At 37.6% G+C, this 21,738-nt stretch overlaps 1 protein-coding gene and 1 long non-coding RNA gene across 4 annotated transcripts in view; one reads left to right on the top strand and one right to left on the bottom strand.

The window, feature by feature from the left end:
• The window catches only part of LOC111861951 (segmentation protein cap'n'collar), a 279,153-nt gene that overhangs the window by 15,727 nt on the left and 241,688 nt on the right, over nt 1-21,738 (bottom strand). For all 3 annotated transcript variants that reach the window (XM_023846943.2, XM_023846942.2, XM_023846944.2), the window contains 2 exons: nt 21,448-21,581; nt 10,594-10,690 (listed from right to left, as the gene is read on the bottom strand). In XM_023846943.2, the coding sequence (XP_023702711.1) occupies nt 10,594-10,690; nt 21,448-21,581 (231 nt within the window). The remainder of the gene's footprint in view (nt 1-10,593; nt 10,691-21,447; nt 21,582-21,738) is intronic.
• LOC117282128 lies at nt 8,072-11,093 on the top strand. The gene is made up of 3 exons (XR_004512760.1): nt 8,072-8,487; nt 9,429-9,537; nt 11,055-11,093. It is a non-coding gene; the product is annotated as an uncharacterized LOC117282128 (long non-coding RNA).

The raw sequence follows: 21,738 nt of genomic DNA, 5'->3' as shown, positions 1-21,738 counted from the left end.
AAGCCTGAGATTTACTTTATTTCATTCAGCATCGGACAAAGTCTGTTACACAACATTAAATTATTCTATAATTTTGGAAACTGGAACACCAGCCTTTATGTCCTCATTAACTTTTAATTCATTCATAGAACTCAAGGTAACATGGTTTTCTTTAGTGTATTTTCATTAGAGACCATAATTCACATTTAAAACACTTCTGGGTACAGCCAACGAGATTATGAAATATCTGTTTGTATATTTATTCGGTCTAGCTGAGACTATATAATGTAGAATGAAATGATAATTAATGAATAATGAACAAACTGGAAGGATGTGGAAAAAAGAGCCATTATCTAACTTAGGGTACCATTTCAGTATTCAGAGTTCTGTTCTTGATCTATTTGAAGTGAGTTCAGTCCAGTGTATTATATATTCTGAGCTGTCACTTGGCTCTGGCTTATCATATAACTGTGTAAGGATTACCAAAGAAACAAAGCTTAGAACAGTTATAGAGTGGAACTGATTCTGAAACCTTCAGCATTCAGAGGAAGAATTCAAATTAGGATACCACACTGTTCAGCCAGACCTATGAGCTAGCAATGAGGCCACAGTTCACATCAGTGGCAAAACAAACAGAATGTGAAAATCTGTATGTCCATGGAATAAGAGAATGATCAGCACACTTTCTGCAGTGCAGCTGCATCAAAGATCTAGTAGATACTCCCCCCTCCTCCTCCCCCCCACCCCCCCTGCCACTGTGAACCCTTGTTGAACTGTGAGCAAGATTTGTTGTGGCTGTAGTCATGGTCAAAGATGAGAGAAATGGGATGCTGTCCACATTATATGAGAATATCCCATGGAACCACTGCAAAACTAGAAAATAAACCTGGGAAAAATGTCATATATGAGTACAATGCACTTTATTCCATATTTGAGATATGATTCAAAAGTGCATCCTTATTTCAAAAGACCCTGTATAATATAATTATGAGTCAAGGCTGAGATGTCTCATAATGAAGATCACCTAAGGAATCTACTGATAATGATGAATCATTGCAGGCTTTACTGTTAGCCTTAGTGGCTGATCCTGAGCACACAAAGAAAGCATGTAACTTTTGGCAAGAGCATACATCATGGCAACAACCACCGCAAACTACTGACAGTAAACAAAGCCCAAGACATCCCACACAATCTATGTTACTGCTATCATAAATAATTATTACCTGCTGGTACATGACAAGCAGCAACTACACATTCTTTTGATACTGTCTGGAGATAATGCTGCAACAATTTTGCCACATTTCTATAACCCTTAAGATTGACCTACAAGATATCTATTTAAGAACATAATTACATAATGTCAAAGTGGAAATTCAATATCATTCAAATCATTCATTCTTCTAGATAAGTTCTTTATTTTGTAATTAACTAGGAGACTTCATTCAGAAGCACTGATTATGCTACACCAGAGTACTGCTGTGCGGTGAAATGTGCAAAACTGGGGAAAATACTGAAAATGATCCCAGTATCTCGTATTTTGTGAAACAATTTAGAATGAGTTGTACGCTTGTAGCACAAAAAGTGGTAACATAAACGTAAATTTTAAAACTGTATTTCAACTGGTACATAAGTTCAAACAGATTTCTTACAGTATCACAATAAACAATATTCTTAATTGTTTGCTTAAATCTGCTTCGGAAAGAGCATGTTTATGCCTCCCCCCACCCCCTCCAAGGTGTGGTGGTGGGTGTTTGGGAGGCAATGTCCTACTAACAGTATGGTACAAATTTTGACATGACATAAATTCAATAAATATATTATTCAAATTTTAAGCTGCAAATACATTCAAATGTGTAGTTATAATTCTGAGCTGCATTACTGCTTCTATTTATCAATCCAAATTAATTTTAAGTAGCAACATAAAGGATCTTTTAAAACATTTTATAACAGGTCAACTTATCTGAAAAAAAAAAAAGAAAGAAAATTATTTCACAGATTTTTTTTAAATTATCCAATTAAATAAGAATAACATTTAATTTCTTGTACAAGTTCTCATACTAAAAAGAAGTGAAAGGACAGTTTTTACCATAGGATGATAGCAGGATGCTCTACTGAGGTGTCACTTCATAATATTGTTACTAGACAATTATATCCAAGGGCAATGAACTCTGCAGCACAACAGTGATATGTTGATTTCAAGATCTCAACCTTGCCAAATGTATTTTTTGTTCATACAAACAGCATATTTCTATCACAACTTCATATTTCAACTCAAATCTGTTCAGTTTCTAACAGGAAAGATCTTCCTTATTCAGCCCTATAGAACAATTATCATCTTCCGGAACATATTCATCAGGATCCCGTCTGATTCAAAACACTGTCACAGTTCATCCACATACTTGCATTGTGTGGTCCTGCACAACTGATACCCATTCCAAAAGAAGGAAAAGCACACTTTCCTGCTTTTAGATGAATACCAGTGCCATCATGATCAATTTCACACCACTTTGTAAAGGAATACAACATTCAACAAGAAATTCTTATCTTATCAAGAGCTCACACCACATGAACTGCTCTGTCTACACAGGCCAGTAGGGGGGTGAGGGGAAGGAGAACAAAAAAAAAAAAAAAAGAGAAAAGGTCATTCAAGAAAATAAGACCAAAATGCAGATCATTACACTCACTACACACTGTGAAGAGCGCAAAATCATGCACGGGGAAGGAAAATCGATAACTGAAATTAGTTGAATCATGATTAATATATACAATGACTTAGCCACAAGTGACTCTATCTTCTGCATAAATACAAGGTCGACACATATCTTAACCCTATTACAAAGCACTAGTCATCACAACTCAACAAAACCTGTATTCACAGCTAACCTTCTCCTTACTCCATAGAAAACACTAGTATATGGTGCTACTGGCCCAGTTCTTTCCTGGTATTTATAATTTAAAGGAGATCTTAAATATAACAAGACAAAAACTACACTTGTAGCATATATTTTTTACAGATATGATATAGCACCATGCTGTCTCTGAAAGATTATGTGGCATTATGTGAAAGAGAAACTGCTTAATTTTATAAATTATAGGTGTTTATGACATGGTATCAAGTGCTGAAAATATTATACCATATTAATTTTAATCTCACAAACACAATTTTCAAGAGAGATCTATGCTAGGAATGAGAATATTAAAATATAAACACTCTTCATCTTCAATCAGAATATTCTTCTTCTTCTTTGCATGTACTATTGTAAACTACTACTTTGGCTTTGAAGGATTAAAACTGTAAAAATATTATGGCTTAGTTATTTATATATATAACTTCAGACAAACCCACAACTTCCATTTAACTAAGTAGTTTGGAATTGGAGGCAATCCTGTCTACTGACGATTCTGGAGAAGTTGTCTGCTGCATGTGGCAGCCTGTAGGATACAAGAGAATTGTTTCTCCTGTGGGAACAGAAATGGCGAGATCAGATCACAAGAGCCAGGTAAATATCCGCATCTTGACTGACCTCATACTTGGCTTCAGGGATAGTACAGTAAACTGTGCACACCTACTGCAAGTCATCTTTGCATGTCAACATCTCTTCCAGTAACTTCTATCAAATCATAAACACTCAACTCTATTTCTCCTTTCCATTTTACTTTCCTTTCCCCCTGTCCCCTGCTACTGATCTTCAACTACTGTGACACTCCTGGTATTCTTGGTAATCTCTTGCCTTCCTTTCTTATCATTCACTGTTCCTCTCTTACAGAAAATCCACTACCAACAGTACTGTAAATTTTTATACACCTTACTCTCCTTCCTTCCTTCCTTCCTTCTCACCTGGGTAAGGTAGAGCAATTTGAATATGGTTTTTTCCATGACCATTTATGACTAATCAAATTATTGTATGCAATATAATGAAAAGTATGACTTCAGCTTTCAGGAATGCCTTGCACAAAATTTTAAGGGTTTTCCAACGTTCTGGCAAACACTGCAGTTGTCATCTTCAGGGTTAATGTCTTGGGGGGGGTTGCAAGCTGTTATACAGATCTTGCAGTGCACAAAAAGTCAAAGGTGAAGCAGTGACTGGTTCAAAACAGAGGAGAAGGGTGATATCCAGAAAGAAGTGACCACTTCTGCCTCAGCAACCACTGTGAGATATATCCAGAGCCTTCAGCATTCCACAAATACATTAACCCTCAAGATGGGAAATGGAATGTCTGAAAAAATGTAAAATAATATTCTATGCAGTATATTCCCCAAAAGGCTTAGCTATACATTAAACTCCAGCCTTGAAAACAAAATTTTGTTAGCACTGAATATCAGTAGCTAGACGGCAAACCCACGCCGAACACATTTGGAAACTCTGGGTACAACAAACATTACATACTTGTTTCACCTGCTGATGCATAATTCTGCCACTTAAAAGTCAAAACATTATGTGCATGTCAGGAACTCATTACCTCTGTCAGTATATTACTGAACAATAATAAATAGTAATGGTGACTTTGCACCTCTTTATCTCAGTCCCAGATCTGTCAAATGCCACTTCAGTATGTAGCCTGTTATCATTACATGCTGTATCTCTATATTTTTAATTCTATCAGTCATTTCTGCCTCTCTTCTAAATCCCTGTCTGCACTCTACTAGATGCCTTCTTACTTCCAGTAAGAAAAGAAACAGTCATTCTTTCCTCTGTCACCAAATACTGAATCTGTTGCAGATAACTGTAAGCAAAATCTGTTTACCTTCTCCCTACTGTTTTCTTCTTTTTTAAAACCATATCCAGAACCAATATAACCAAATCACAGATTATGCACATTACGATACATTAATTTATAACCTTTCAGATCCTTAACCATTTATAGTGCGCTGGCAGCTTTTTGAAACACTTGACCTAGTGGTTATTAAACTGATATTTTATGTCTAATGTTTATACAGACATTTCTTTTGGGAGGAAATAAATGCAATTATTTTAGTCAGCACTAGACTGTGGCAAGTAGTTAGCTCACATCCCAGCTGTTTTACCAGTGTAGAAAGAGCCTCTGGTACTGACATATCTATTACTGAAGAAAAGTTGATTGCAGTGCCACCTCTAGAGCCTGTTATCACTATGTCTGCTGCTGGTAAATTTGACAATCACTCATCCTGCCAACTTGTGTGTTTTCGGTACATTTTCATTTAAATTAAAACTCATCCATCACTGCTCAGTTATATATGAAACTGAGTTTGAGAGTTGTGACAATGTAATCCACTACCACTAATTCATAATTTCATCATTTATAAACATGGGGATACAAATGATGCAAGAAACAAAAAATGCATTATAACATGAAGTCCACTGTAGACAACTTGCATCATTCTTATATTACTTCAGTTAAAGGTGTCTTCTCAATGTTGTCAATGTACTCATTATGTCAGTAATGCCACTACTAACTTTGGCCACCCTTTTCATGACTAATTTATGATATATATATAAGCTTTATTGTAAGATTTTTGTATGTTCTAAAATAAAGAACTCTTATCTATTCTATTTTTTTTTGTAAATACTCATCACAATATGGAAAATTAAATATTCCACTAACAGGTATGAAATAAATGACTGATCAGCGATCCCATCTCCTGAAGATGATCCCAAGGCAATGCATGTCAGAATCATGATGAATCCTTCCTGTTTTTAATCTGGCCAATGAAAACAATCCAGACTGGGGTGTGTGTAATGACATATGTACATATTTTGTGCTGCTACCACAAAAGTTGTTTGACAAAGAGGTTGTTATGGTGGCACAGGTCTGGTTTAGTGCTGTCTATTAATTCAAGTGTAACATTTCATCATGAACGCTCAGAAAATATCTTGAGGCACAAATAACTACACTTTAGTTCCTGAACTTGAAAGCCGTGGAGGCTTATAGTATCACAATAAATCATCTTTGCTGTCAGAGCAACAGATGGCTAAAGGTTTACATACAAATGATTCAAAACAAACTTTATAAGATTCATGGAGTGACAGTCGAAACTCTAAGGGTTATTATGAAATGAAACATTATTGAATAATGAGATGAACAACAGTATTAGTGACAGAGGAACTTTTCACTTCCAGATCTAGGCTGCACAGTGAAGCAAATGGAAGAAATGACAGCATCTTTCAAAAATGAATTTCGGGAAGTGCAACAGTAACCGAGACCACTCATAGAATAGTAGTAGTAGTACTTCTCTATGTTAACATCAGCGAATTTTAGTTTTTTTGAACAAATATACTTACTCCTCCTTTTTTCATTGACTGCCTGCAGTATTTGGCTCCTAATCTGTAATTTTCTATGTGGGTGTGTTCTAATTCTAGTCTTCTCATACGGTGTTTGGTGAGGCATAATATGCGTGGAATAGCTGAATACAGGGAACTTATCAGTTCATTCCTTTTGCTTTTTAGGCCTTCTATATTCTGGTGGTATATTTTTAATATCTTATGTTTTGTTGATTTTACTGTACTACTGGTTCTGTTTATAATTCCATTTGCTTGATTTATTTTACTGTTTGATAGGTTAGCTTCTTTTGTGACCAGTTACCCGGGTAATTTTATTATAACTAGTTTGCTGAAGGCAGTGTGCCTTTCTATCATTAATTATTAGAGCACTCTCTTGGACAGACCTGTTGATCATAAAAAATCACCTTTCCTTATTATTGGATGGGGGTGGGGGTTGTCTTGTAAGGACTGATTTTATGTTTTCTGATACAGCTTTGAGTATGAGTTCTTTTCTGAGTCTATTCATATGTAGTCCATGCTGGGTAAAGTGTTATCTACTTAAGTTTGTCTCCATTACTTTTGCACAGTCATGCACTTTCATTTTGAGTAGTTTCCCATTAAACACTTTTACCTCATTGTTTATGCAAGATGCTGTGTCTAGATCATGTCTGTGGGGTGCATTTATTATTACAATATTTGTATGTCCCCTATTTTTCATGAAGCTGGAGATGTGCTTGTCATTTGTACCACCCCACATCACAATTACATCATCCCTGGTCAGGGCTGCACTTTCTCTCCTCGCTGCATTAGTGATAAGATTTTAGTCTTGAGCCTGGCATTGCAAGGCCAAACTTCAAAGTTTTCATCAAGGTTAGGTGATACTTCTGCTGCACATCCTCTCACCTGGCTATCACCAATGATGAGAACTTTATGTTTTCTTCTCGCCTTGGTCTTGATTATCTTTTCTTCAGTCTTTGTTTTAACTTCCAGTCTCTGATTTAGTGTTGTGTTTGTCGGTTCGTTGAGGTTATTTAGTAGCTCACAGCGGTTTGCAATGGTAGGTACTGGAAGAGTTTTGTGTACTTCTGGCTTACTCTCGCTTTTCTGACACGATTAGGGCACATGAACCCAGTTCCCTTTTTTGAGTTTCAATTGTGTAGAATTCTTGGTGTTCTGCAAGTAACAAGTGTCTGTACTTACAGTCTGATTGGGTGTGTTTAAGTTTATCTCTTCTTGTAGCAGCTATATAATTTTTTTATACTGATCTGAGTTCTATTAAGATCTTTTGCAGTTCCATTTTAAATTTATCACAACAAGCACACATTACTTCATTTGTTTCACTACTATTATTGATGAAAACTGGAGTGTCATCAGCATTAACTGCTGTACAATCTGCCATACTGGCCAGTATTTATGAACATTTAAGCAGCTGGAACTTCATCCATGGAGTAAAGATGCTGCACTTTCCAAATATAATTCTTATTTTTATTTGAAACAGCAAACTAACCAATGAAACTTATAAAAACTATTAGTATGAATGGACCACGATCAAGGTATCACATGACTAAATGAATATGGTCTCTTTGTCAAAATTCCTCCACTAATTTCTTCACATTTTGTCAATTAATACTGTCTATTTAAAAATCTATACATATCTCCGTAGATGAAAAATTGTGGTATATGCACTGGACATGAAGGTTTATATGCAGAACTCAGATTAAAAGTAACAGACACATTCATACAATTATCAAATAGGCAGAACTATTAAAAATAAAGAAATAGATGAACTAAGTACAGGTCTGTAAACAACATGCAATGTCAGACTGTGAAATTTTCTGTAACAATACTGTACGTACGTAACATGTGCTGCATATTCTGAGCTACACCTTTGAAAATCCATGACATTCCTACAAACGTCTATTTCTAGTTATACCACAACTCAAGAGTAACGCACACTTTTACACTTTCTCACTTATAGTTTCATGGAAGAAAACTGGGGTACTCTCTCATTTACATAACACTTCCAAACTGTCCATCACTGCCTAAATCACATACACACTCATTGTACGTAGCAATGAATTCAATATGTGTTGTGCTAAGTTCATGAATCAGTTCTCATATTAGCATGTCAACACGATGACTCAACAATTTTCACCTTTATGATAACAAAAGCTTTAAAGCTATGCAGTGAAATTTCACAGAGTAGACAAAAGCAATGCTAAGGTGGGGCTGTGTCTTCAGAGCCAACATATATTCTTTCATGTCAAAGGTAAGATACTTTTCATAAATGTTTCAGTTTACATTAAAACACTGGAAAGGTAATATAGGAGTGAAAGAACATACAACACACCACTGTAAGAGCTGCTCAAAAGCCTTTTTACATACAAACCACATGACATAATTCAGCATGATATTAATGTTGCTAAAGGGTCAAGACCATATGGTTCAGTATTTCACACACTTCTGTTCTTAACATAAGTAATTCCATGGATAAGGGTCCTTCTTGAGAAGTTAATAATAGTCATTCAGCTGGTCAAGAAATTTCCACTTTCATGGAACCCAAGGGTACATTAAATACCATGCTCACAACAGCCTACAACTGGTTCCTATCCTGTGCAAGATAAATCCAGTCCACCCTTATAACATACATTACATGATCAATCCACACCTTACATCCTATGTTATCAAATCCATTTTAATATTACCCTCCCATTTACAACCAGGTATCTCAATTGTTCAAAATAATGCATGCGACTGTATTCCACAAAAATGGTGGAAATGTGTAAGCAAGATTTGTATATACAGAAAGCAGTGCAGTTATTTAGTGCCTGTGATTACTGTAAACAATGGCACAAAGGAAGAGGGTTGATGCATATAAAGTGGAAACTTCTGTTAATAATCTGTAATTAAGTTCTTGTTCAAATAAATCTGTGTATCAAATGAAAGAGAAGGAGACAGATTTATATCCTGCCACTCTTTTCAAATCTACTTAGTTGCTGATTGAACACTGAAATTTGTCTTTCTTAATTAAACTGTGTTTGTACACCTACTATCTCTTCCATGGTACTGGAGTAACATACTAGACTTTTCAAGTAGTTTTCAAGCTATCAGCATTAATGACAGTCATGTTAACAGTCAAAACTGTACAAATAATTTAACAGCATCTAAGCACAAGTAGTTTTAAAATTAATATGCAAATTTAACTTTCAGGCTTTAGTTGCACCATGCATTGCAACTGTTCCAACATTTAAGTGTACACTACTGTCACCATCTTCAGGGTGAACCAGGCATGAGAATGAAGCTGCCTAATGGAAGTAAGGTGGGGCTGTAGAGCATGATGCTATTGAATGGGAAGGGGGGGGTGAAGTGTCATGCTATACAAAGGAAAGTGAAATTAAAATTAATAATACTGTGTGAACAACACTTACTAGTACTGAGAACTCTTAATTATCTATAGTAATGGAGGTGAGAAGTTGAGAGGTTAATTAAAAGCAACATATAATTAAAAAATTTGAAATACCCACTATCCATGTTACAACCAACCCTGAAAAATCGCACAATTATTACTTCCTCAGCATGCTACTTGTCATTAATAGGAAGAAAAATATCTCCCCAGAAGAACAAACCAATGTTTATATACTGATAAGTGAAAAGGGAGTAAAATAATAAAATAGAATGTTGCAACATGGTGAGAAGCTGTACAGTGTACTGTAAATCATCGTGAATCATCATTGATACTTATTAGTGATGTATTGGATGACACTTAACAATTACAGGAAGCCATAATCGATACCTATGTGGTTCTAAAAATCCAGTGGTTAATCTGGAAAGTTGATAATGGAAAGTTTTTTGTAATTTTTTTTTGCATTGAGGTCAGACCAAATATAAGATCCAAAGACCATATATATTTCATGGTTCTGGAAGGTTGAAAAGAGAGTAATCATATATAGGACCACTACATCAATGGACTAAGGAAAATGACAAAACAGATCATCAGCATAGAAATGGTGAAATCTTATAAATTTGCACAGTAAACAGGATGTAAGAGAAACTGAAAAATCTCAAATACTGTAGAGTAGTTTGCAATGAAGTCCTCTCAAGCATAAAGCTTCACTGTGATCGGTCACTGCAAAAGCCTCAAACATTATACAAGAACAGCTCTTTGTGACTTCAACATGAAATATAAGTTGATCTGGTCAAGGTTCACTTGGTGGAACAAAACTGTGACTCAAATGCCAAAAGATGTAAAGGGTAAAACAAAAACCTCTTATTTTAGTAAAGAAATGCTGCATGAGGTAAGAACCAAATGCAATCACTTCTTTCCCTGCTGCAAAGAAATAAATGTGCCATCTACAAAACTGTAAATTAAACTCACCCTCATTCATAGCCATATCCATCAATTGGAGATCTTCATCATTCAATATGGATGAAAGGAAACCTTCAGTTGTCTGGTTCATTTCTGAGGTAGAATTCTGTGAATACATACACATGTTCAGTTAGCCTTACAAGAAAAAAAGCTACCAAAAGCAAGAACTGAATATAAGTGGCACTCACAAGGCATTCCGATATACATAAATAGGGCAGTTTCTTTAATTTGTCAGCAGTTTATTTTCTTCACAGTCACGCGGAAAAACGTGTTCAGACTGTGAAGTAAAAAAGTAAAGGTATCCCTGTAACAGGCCGTGGAGGCCCATAGGGTTGTAAGATGTTGAGGTTCCCACATTTTCTAGACAAATGGCTCATAGACTGTGAAAAGGTTGTCAGCCCTATGCTCCAGCCACCCTTTACCCCCCAAGAACATTCCAAGAATAATCCTGGTACTCATTTCTGTTACAGGCTGAGTCAACCCCAGGGCCATAGTGTGGCTGGAAGGATTAGGTCAATTGAAAAATAGTCAATGACATCACCGGGACTTGAACCTTCCGGCTTGTGGCATAGTGCCCCAACCAACTATGCTACTGTGTGCACCTTGTGTTTAGATTGACTTATAGTAAATAAGTTACACAAGTTTGTGATGATGGCATATTATTAAAATTACCGAGTTATTGGTAATTATCCACTGCCCTCTGTTTCACTGAAATAGAATATTTCAGCGACTTTATTCTGTCTCCATCTTTAAGTAAAAGTCCACTCAGTTGGGCCAAATCGACAGAGCTAGTCTCTGTCTCTGGAGGAAGACAGAATCCAGTCTCCAAAATGTTATGTTTTAAATAAAAAACAGGATGATGGATAAGGACAAAAAATGCAATAATTGTACTGATTTACAGTATTCACAAACAATAGAATTGACAGAGTAAAAACAAGAAAGAACAGAGAATTATAAGTTCCATTCAAGTAAATGTGCATTTTTTGCCAATGGAACACAAAGAGTGCACTGTGCCTTGTCTCAACAAAAATCAGAAAGAAGTTAACAGTACAGGCTAAATCTTGAGGGATTGGTGAGATTATGGGTTCACACTCAACCATTACCAAAAGTGGTGCACAAAAACTGTATATTTCTGATCAAATTCAGTTATGCAAGAAAATTCAAATAAGTCCCAATACCTATAACAACCTGACAACAAGTCAGCTGTGGCTGAACACGGCATTGATTCAGTTACGCAAGAAAATTCAAATAAGTCCCAACACCTATAACAACCTGAAAACAAGTCAGCTGTGGCTGTACACTGCATCGATTTGGGACACCACATTCAGCTTCAGAATACCTCCATCCTCGCTAGCAAAACCCGTTATATGGATTAATGGATCGCATTATTATGGAGGCCATTGAGATTGCACTCCATCCTGACAATATGAACAGAGAGAGGGGGTTTTGTCTCAGCAAATCATGGGAGCCTCTCATCTGTTCCCTCAAGTAACATCCAAAATATGGCAGACCCTACAGGCCACTCAGGCTAATCGCAGCCCCTGAGCTACAGGGTTAATGCCCTCCATTTAACCTTCCCTTCTCTCCCCCTAACACATACTCTATACCAGCTCTGGCCGACTACCTGCTGGCTATTCCAACCAGACCCTTCCCTTCCCCCTCTCTACTATTTCCCTATGTAGCCACACTCCTCCTTTCCTTATCTTATACAGCTGTGTTTACTCCACTGGACACAATCTGTTGCACCTGCTCTGCTGGTTCGCTCGCGAATTTCTTCTTGTCTTCTACCTTGAAGATGGAGGTGATAGTTTCCTCTAAAACGCTGGTTAACACATTTCCTACATGGTGCCACATCCCAGAAGAAGGCTTTCTTCATAGTCACTGCCGTGAAAACCTCAAATTTAAAAAAAACATATTTCCTTTCACCTTAGTTAGTTATTGGAGAGGGTGGGTTTCCCCATGCACTTAGACCTGTATTGGTCCAATGTGCTTCCCTCTATGATTTCTACCAGTCTCTATATCCTACCGGTACTGGTGCTTACAATCAGTCCCGCCCAGCCAGCGAGACCGGCTCTACTAGCTGAGAGGTATCTATAATTCTTCCCCCATCTACCAGAGGTATTAGAGACTGCTGTTGGGCGGGAAACATCCATAATTTGGCTCAGTGACCTCCTTTGGAGATATGAGGTTCTTCTACATGCCGTAAAGCTACGACACGGGACCCACGGCTTAAAGTCCCTCCCGGAGGACTTGTTCCCTGAATTTTTCCGCCCTTAAAAATTTGACAACCTCTGCCAGTTATTTGAACCTGCGTACTACGAGTCATGAGGTGGGAACATTACCTCTATACTACGGAGGCCACTTTCCTTTCATCTTACTGCCTCAAGGTAATTCACGAAAGTTACGTGAAATAACAAATTCATTTAAAGTTACCTTATTTATCGTGAATCTGATCTTTTCAGTTTTGTTGTGATGCAAACAATTCTATTACCTTCCAGCCGAATCTTGGAGTGTCCGTCATTACATCTTTATGGATATTCAGAACTGCCAAAGCATTAAGATGTTCGTTCCCCACTGGAGTTACTATGGTAGGTCTTTACTCTTTTTTTGTAGTATCAAAACAACGTTCTGTCTTCACAGTTGAGACTGGTGCTGTTAATGCTACTTCCACTAATTTGTGCACTTCTGAGAGAGTGCTTTCCAGACAGACTTTATGTTGGCAAATGTGCCAGTTCTATAAAATGTATACAATTCACTCTCTAATTTATCCCTTGAAAGCACAGGATATATTTCACACCACTACTTACGAATTCACTGTGAAAACGTTCTTTATGTGCCATGAAAAGCTGGGGCTCAATCACAGTGAAGGGCAGGATGTAACTTCCCTAATTAAGAGGGAAAATGGAGTTTTTGGAAGTATATCTATCTCATTCATTCTTCAGTAATGATAATAAAATCACTAGAATTGCTAATAAACACAAAACAACGAACTAAAATAAAATTTTTGTTAAATATCAAATGGAAAAAAAAAGTAAACTCCGTGATTTTAGTCTGCAAGCGAAGTATGCTGACCGAGGGACCGCCGCTTGTTCATGAATTTTAGTGTCAATTTTAGTGGACAGAGGGTGTTGCATGGTCAGTGCCACAAATTCCCAGTGGCTGTTAATTTCGGTTTTCTGGACTGGATTTGTTAAATATCAGACTGTGAAAAACAGAATATACCATACCACTGCCTGTGCTGAAGTTATGAGTGCAACTGATGCCATTCAATACAAAGCATATTCTTGTGTACACTGAGATATGGCATTGGTCTGCCATTCAATACAAAGCATATTCTTGTGTACACTGAGATATGGCATTGGTCTGCCATTCAATACAAAGCATATTCTTGTGTACACTGAGATATGGCATTGGTCTGCCATTCAATACAAAGCATATTCTTGTGTACACTGAGATATGGCATTGGTCTAAGTTCTCACCCTGATTCTACACAGCAGAAACTGGTTGGAAGAACATAATTACAGAAAGCTGGAGGAACATACAGACTTTAGCATAAGAGCAACGTCCAATCTGCTACTGATATCCTTTGGTGAAATGGCCTTAGTTTTATTATGGCGTCTAGGGCTAGTGTCTGGTAGGCCCCAGAAGGATCTTCTACTTGATACTGGAAAACCATTCTTTCTGAACAAATGCATTAGTCTCTCTCAGCTGGTAGGCTGTGGTGAAACTGTCTTGTTCAAGGACTATTTAATACTTAGAGAGGCTCTTTCATACAGTCCAGGCAACCGAGCTTAACAAAATACAGATCCAATATTTTCTTGCTTTTCATTGCCCTGTATATTAAAGAAAGCTATATATTTGAGGGGTGGACTTCAAACACTAACTTGTCCACTTTCTTTAAGTAAATGATGCTTTTAAAAAGCAAACATTTCTTTCTATCTCCAAAAAGTAAGCAGGGTTTAGCCCCAGTACCCTCTTAAGATGCACCACCTTTGTTGGATACGACCCTAACTGTAGTCAAATTTTTTCCTTCATACAAAATGTAGAATATGAGGTCATAACAGGAAGTAAATTCTGCCTACCGAATCCAATTGAATTTTATCTGTGTAATGACTGATTTATCAGATATCATTTATGTCACACATAGCTAGTACACACTGAAAATTTGTGGGTAAATTCCTCAAAAGCCTCAGTGTTCAAAATGTATGAACATTATACTTAAATACAAAGTTATACAATGTTTTATTTGAATTTTTTCTTTTTGATACAGTGAGCATTTAACAACACACATGGAGAAATATGACTCTGAGCAGTGTGAACAGGGTCGAAACTTTGTGTAATATTGTTACAACATGAGTTCAGATCCATCTCTAATTTCATTTTGCCAAATTTTAAGTGGACTGCTCACTAGCTAATTCAATTGGATTTTGAAGAGCCACCATACCTTCTGGGATATAACACCATGTAGTCTGCTGAAAGTCAATACATATTTTGGAGGAACACATCAGCTCAATCTTCAAGGTTGAAGAGTAAGCCAAGTAGGAAACTAGCATGAAACAGTCAGCAAGCAGAACAGCGATCTTGCTTGACTTACTCTTCAATCCCATAGAGGAATGCAACATGTTAATTCGAAATGTCAGTCGTTTTTCACTGGACTACACTGTGTTATATCCCAGAAGAACAAACCTTCGTAGTCAGCACTGTCAGAACCTCAAATCCAACAACTGTAACCTGACTGACGAATAGCAAGCCGAATTGCTGTCTGTGTGAGAAAATAAATGTTTACCCCCAAAAAATGATTTGCATAAGCAATTAATAAACGTCAAAGTCAATGAGAATAACAGATTTGTGTAAGCAATTAATGTCAAGGTCAATGAGGCACACTAGATTGCAAGGAACATAATTTCAGGATTTTCTTTAGTGTGAATAACTTTGCAACAAATATTAAATGTTCTGGTCACAGTCAAAATCTGAAATGAGTTCTACCACTGATTTCGTTAAAATTTTCTGCAGATTTTACATACACAATCTGTTAGTTCCTTCAGAGGAGTTCCCAGACTCATCCACCTGAGTGGGGAAAAAAGTCTGGATCTGTAATAATATAACTAAATCAGCAATAAGCTAATTTTAAGGACCTACTAATATCTTGGGAGTATACAGCACTGAATAGAATGATGACTGGTGAATAATTAAGTTTAAAGGATATCGAAGGAAGTGGTTGTGGCCTAAGTGGATACTATTTCAGCATTTGTCTGGAGGGATGGAAGAAAATCATGAAATCCTGTTAGATCAGTCAATGTCCTGGTCAAGATTCAAAACGGACACCTCCTGAATACAAGCTAGAAGCATTACCACATTGGCCACCTTCTTTCAGTCAATTAGTTCTGGGAGCCAGGGGTCGGTATAGTGATGTGCTGTAGGATGGAGGGCTGGGGTTTGATTCCTGGCCCAGTGCAATAGATTTTTCTCTGTTCCACAGCACCCGATAGGTTATGAGGCCCATTCGGCCTCCTATCCAATGTGTACCAGGGACTCTTTCCACAGGTTTAAAGCGGCTGGAGCATGAAGCTGACTACTCACCTCGATCTAGTGCTGAGGTAAAGAACTGTGAAGTTATACCTGCACTCCCCCATATATCTTCATGGCACGATGTTTAATTAATTAAGCAAAAGAATGGCTTTACCTTTATCATTTATTTCTACCTGAACACATTGTAAGAATCCATCCAATGAAACTAACTTCTTCCAGACTGAGTTCCCTGAAACTGTTTGTATTATATAAATCAGGCCCCAAAACTACATAACCCTTGAAAATTTTTACTCAAAATTGCACTAAAGCACAGAGTGGCTATAAAATGTTGATACATATTGATACAATTACGTGTCACATAAAATTCAATAAATTTAGATACAAGTTTTGAGAACCTACAATAAAACATTCTTTTGCTTCTTTGATTTTTTCCCAGAATTATATATTTTCTTCTCTTTTCATACATATCCAGTAGCTCATTACGAACCTGCTTTTTAATGCACAATTTTTAATGTATTGTTTGTCATTAACAATTAATTTCTCTTATAAACATCCATTAAACAACACTCAAGAAATAAAATAAAACTAACTATTCACAGGCCTTCATTTCATTTATTCACCTTCCATAAATCATGTTGACAATACATTCTCATGCGGATGTGGAGATCAAAAGCAGGTCTGTATATATTTCAAAATAAAACTTTCTTTGTAGTGTATTATTATTATTATTATTATTATTATTGTTGGAGGGGGTGCGTTTCCCCATGCACTGCGACTAATAGTCTATTGTACATCCCCGTTTAATATTCTACCAGTCTCCATACCCTGCCGGTACTGGTGCTCACTATCAGCCCCGTTCAGCCAGTGAGACTGGCTGCAATACTCGATGCTTACCCATCTACCGGAGGCATTGGAAACTACTTGAGTGGGAAACTTTCTACCTAATAATTTTGGTCAGAGGTCTCCTAGAGACATGAGGATCTTTTATGTGCCGTAAATCTATGACATGGGACCCATGGCTTAAAGTCCCTCCTGGAGGACTTGTTCCCTGAATTTTTCCGCCCTTAAAAATTCCACGACCTCCGCCGGGTTTGAACCCGCGTACCTTGAGTCATGAGGTGGGAATGTTACCCTTAGACTATGTATTGTAACTGGCAGAAAAAGGTACCCAGGACCATATATTTTGAAAATTCAAATGGAAATTATCAATGGTCAGTTGTAAGTGTAAGCTCTGTCCACTTCATTCAGAGGAGAAGCCTCTGGAATGAAATTAATTGTAATTTGATTTTGCTCTACAGAAGTGTAGACTGAGGAACAGAAAACCCACTGCCCCCGCCAGAAATTAACTGTGGCTGTCCAACCCTCTTTACCAATTGAGCCTATCTTGCAATTACTTTATGCATGTGTATGAAACAGGTAGCATTTATGTTGAAATTAAGCGGCCTCCGTAGTCTAGGGGTAACGTTCCCACCTCATTACTCAAAGGACGCGGATTCAAGCCTGGCGGAGGTCGTGGAATTTTTAAGGGCGGAAAAATTCAGGGAACAAGTCCTCCGGGAGGGACTTTAAGCCGTGGGTTCCGTGTTGTAGATTTATGGCACGTAAAAGATCCTCATGTCTCTAGGAGACCTCTGAGCAAAATTAGGCAAGTTTCCTGCCCAAGTAGTTTCCAATGCCTCTGGTAGATGGGGGAAGTATCGAGGTACCGAGGGCCGACCTCGTTGGCTGAACGGGGCTGATAGCTCGCACCAATACCGGTAGGGTATGGCGACTGGTAGAATATCAAAGGGGGACGTACAATAGACTATTAGTCGTGGTGCATGGGGAAACCCACCCCCTGCAATAATAATAATAATAATAATAAAAATATGTGGAAATTAACATTCAATAGTATTAAAGTATGTCTGACAAGGGCACCGAATGTACCTCACTAGTAGAGTCAAAAACTATAACAGGGGTTGAAATTCTGGGATCAGAAGATGGAAGGAAGGAAGTTGGAAGGTACATTAATTATCATGTAAATGAGTAATATGGGTGTAACAACAGCAGCATATTATGTTTGTGTGAAGGAACTGAGGAGGACAAACAGCAAGGAGAAAGTATTTGAGAGTAATGAAATACTAGTTAAAACTGTGGGCAACAGATGAGACAAATCCTTTTGGGCAAACGCTATGACAGCAAAAGAAGGGGGGGGGGGATAACAGCATGGACAAAACTAATAGAAACTGGAAACTATGAACATGACAGTACTTGGAAGAGCAGAAGGAAAGGTAATAAGAACATCTGAATAAGAATAAGTAAATTATGTGTTGATACAGCGATAAAATTCGACAGTTAAGACTGTAATGTGTGGTACTGTTGCTATGCAACAATTGTGTGAAGGAATACGCGTTGCTTGGTAATGGCTCAATAAACACATTCCTGAGGAAACGAGATGCATAAAATATAGTTATAATGGAAATGGGGGTGCTTTCTGCTGGGTCTGCCCCAGGGGCTATATAGCAAGGACTAACTGAGTGAGTTCAGTTCAGCTGAGTTGAGGGAAGTGAAGTGAAGTAGTTGGCTGGTGAGTGAGAGAGTTCAGTTGAAGGTTGGCAGTGCAGCTGAGCTCTACAAGCGAGGCTGAGAAGAAATGGCGGTATAGCTGAGTTGACAGTTGACAAGAGTTCAGTTATGTTCACCAGACAGTAAAGGCATGGGTGTGGGAGGTTGAAGAATTTCCACCGTCAAAGCTGTTGCTAGAGAATGGATGTTCAAGACAGCAAGCTGGAAAATGGCTTAGAGGGTGGTGTGGTGATTTGTATAGTGTGAAGACTAGAGATAGCACTGTAATTACTTGTAGTTCCAAGTGGTGCATGTAAGTGGTCAATAAATCCACTCACCAATCCAAGCCCCATCTATAGTCACACCCTGAAATTGACAATAAGAAGGAGTTCACAGACAGTACATAAGAGTTTTCAGAGCAACTGGTGGAAGGATGCATATACAGAACTAAGTACGGAGGGTCACAAGAGAAACAGTATGGTGGAAAATAGGGGTTTGGAGACTGAAGGGCATCGGGAGCAATGATTAGTGGGCTTATGCCTTATGTAGCAAAGAGGAAGACTGGATACAATATTATATTTAAGCATCCTGTTGCACTCTACACGATAAATGACACAAATTCCGTCCCAAGTGCAAACAATATATATTATATGTCTTTGATCTTGTTCTTTCTACACTACATGTTTCGGCCTCTATCGGCCATCATCAGGTGTATATTCTTAACATTGCTGCCACACTGACCCCAGTCTAAAATTTAACATTTAAAAACACAATGTCATATTCTTCGTATTATCAACATCTACATCGTTGATATATGTCTGGTATGTAGATTATGTTGCACACGTCAAANGCAACCACACAAGAAGACTACATTAAATAACACCTGTACAGTGTGAAAACAAGAACTAGCCGCTCCAGCACTTAGACATAGGGCGTGTAACCCTAAGAATTTTAAATTTTAAATTTAAAATTTAGAGAAAAAATTTTAAAAGGTTTTGAAAAACATCATAACTAAAGATTTTTAAAGTGCTACTACAAGAATATCAAATTTGACGTGTGCAACATAATCTACATACCAGACATATATCAACGATGTAGATGTTGATAATACGAAGAATATGACATTGTGTTTTTAAATGTTAAATTTTAGACTGGGGTCAGTGTGGCAGCAACGTTAAGAGTATACACCTGATGATGGCCGATAGAGGCCGAAACATGTAGTGTAGAAAGAACAAGATCAAAGACATATAATATATATTGTTTGCACTTGGGACGGAATTTGTGTCATTTATCAGGAAGACTGGAGCCACATACTATGGTTCAGAGGAACGAGGATTTGGAGGGATGAGATTCTGGACAGGAGATTCAGGGATATATGAGTATTTGGAGGATAGCAATGTGCAAGAATAAAGAGAACTAGCAGAAAATAGGAATATACATGATAAATATAAGGAGGAATGTGAGAGGACAGTAAGATAGCATGAGAATGAAGCATAAATAAATTCAGATGATTTGCAATTAGCAATTAGAAGACAGTTTCATACCCTGGTTGCCTTACCCTTTGGTAAAGCACCACCTGTCCCCACTGGATAGGCGAGAGATATGTACAAGTATAATGAAAATGTTTAGGTGCAATACATAAAAGACATGTTTTGGAAACAGTAATTTAAGTGGGATGAAGGAGTGTTGGACCAGGGAGTTGAACTCCAACATCCTGAAGCGTAAAATGTAACAGACTCAATAAAGCACTCAGTTATATAGGCCTGTACAAATTATTAAGTGAGGTTTCTGCTCACACTATATTAACATTCTCTGAAAACTGTTATAAAAATTGGTGGGCTCCAAATGATCTAACTTGTCCCCAGACTTGCTCTGGTTTATGGATAATCCTTTGTGCATACATAATGGAATGGCAATTGAGCAGTAAGCACTTCATCCACTGATATAATAATCTGCTTACTCTTACGATTACAACCTTCTGCAATGTGATGACATGAAGTCTATTGCCACACAACACGGTGACAAAATACAGAAGACAGTAATTTTAAAATTCAATGCAATGAGAATCTGAGAGCTGGCATACTCCTTACTTTTAATTGGTGTTCAACGTCAGCCTCAAGAGAAGACGCTTATGTGCAAACAATTATGTCAAAACAAACTCCGTTGCTTTAGTCCACAAGTCAACTATACTGACCGAGTGACCGCCGCTTGTCGGCGAAGTTAATGCCAACTTTAGTGGATAGAGGGTGTCACGTAGTCAGCGCAAGAAATCCCCATGGCCGTTAATTTCGGTTTCCTAGACTGGAGACGCTACTTTTCCATTCAAGTAGCTCCTCGATTATCCTCACGATGCCAAGTGGACCCCGTTCCAGACCCAGTACTCAGAAATCTCGTAGCGCCGGGACCTCTGCATCTGTAGCCAGGAACTCTTGACTACTAGACCACAGAGGCGGCCATAAACAATTATGTAAGTAACTATATTCATGGTACTGGTTCCCTCTTGAAAATTTAATAGTTGCTCAGCCAGTCAACAAATTCTCTGCCCTTTACGGAAGTCAGAAACAATTAAACTTCTTTCATAATCACTCCATACACTGAACATTTAGCACCTTGTTAAAAGTGACTTACTTCAGGTTATCCAGATTGTGTTTTTGCTCTTCGCTGACAAAAGCACTTGTACTTTCTGAAGTAGGCTACTTAGCCTGTTGGTGTGCTCATCTGACAAGGACATTACAATATTTGCACTTTAAAAATATACTAATTAAAAAACAAAACTGTTGAAACTCTCACCTGATAAGGATACATCATGTCATGAGGCCCTTCCATCTTGTATGCCCCATTAGGACCACCATCTCCCATAGGTTCGCTACTATTAGTTAAATTCATAGAAGTGGCTACAGCTGAACCCAAATTTGAAGAACCACCTGCAATAAGAATTACAAATATTTATTTGAAGTGTACAAACAACATTACCACCTCAATTACAGAAAAAGGGTATAAACCCATTCTTCAAAAATAATTTTGCACTGAAGCCACACACAATTCCTATCAGTTTGACTCTCACACAGACTGTTCGCCAAC

Source organism: Cryptotermes secundus, unplaced genomic scaffold (assembly GCF_002891405.2).
Source record: "Cryptotermes secundus unplaced genomic scaffold, Csec_1.0 scaffold181, whole genome shotgun sequence".
NCBI classification, from domain to species: domain Eukaryota; kingdom Metazoa; phylum Arthropoda; class Insecta; order Blattodea; family Kalotermitidae; genus Cryptotermes; species Cryptotermes secundus.
This window is presented reverse-complemented; position numbering and strand designations above follow the sequence as displayed.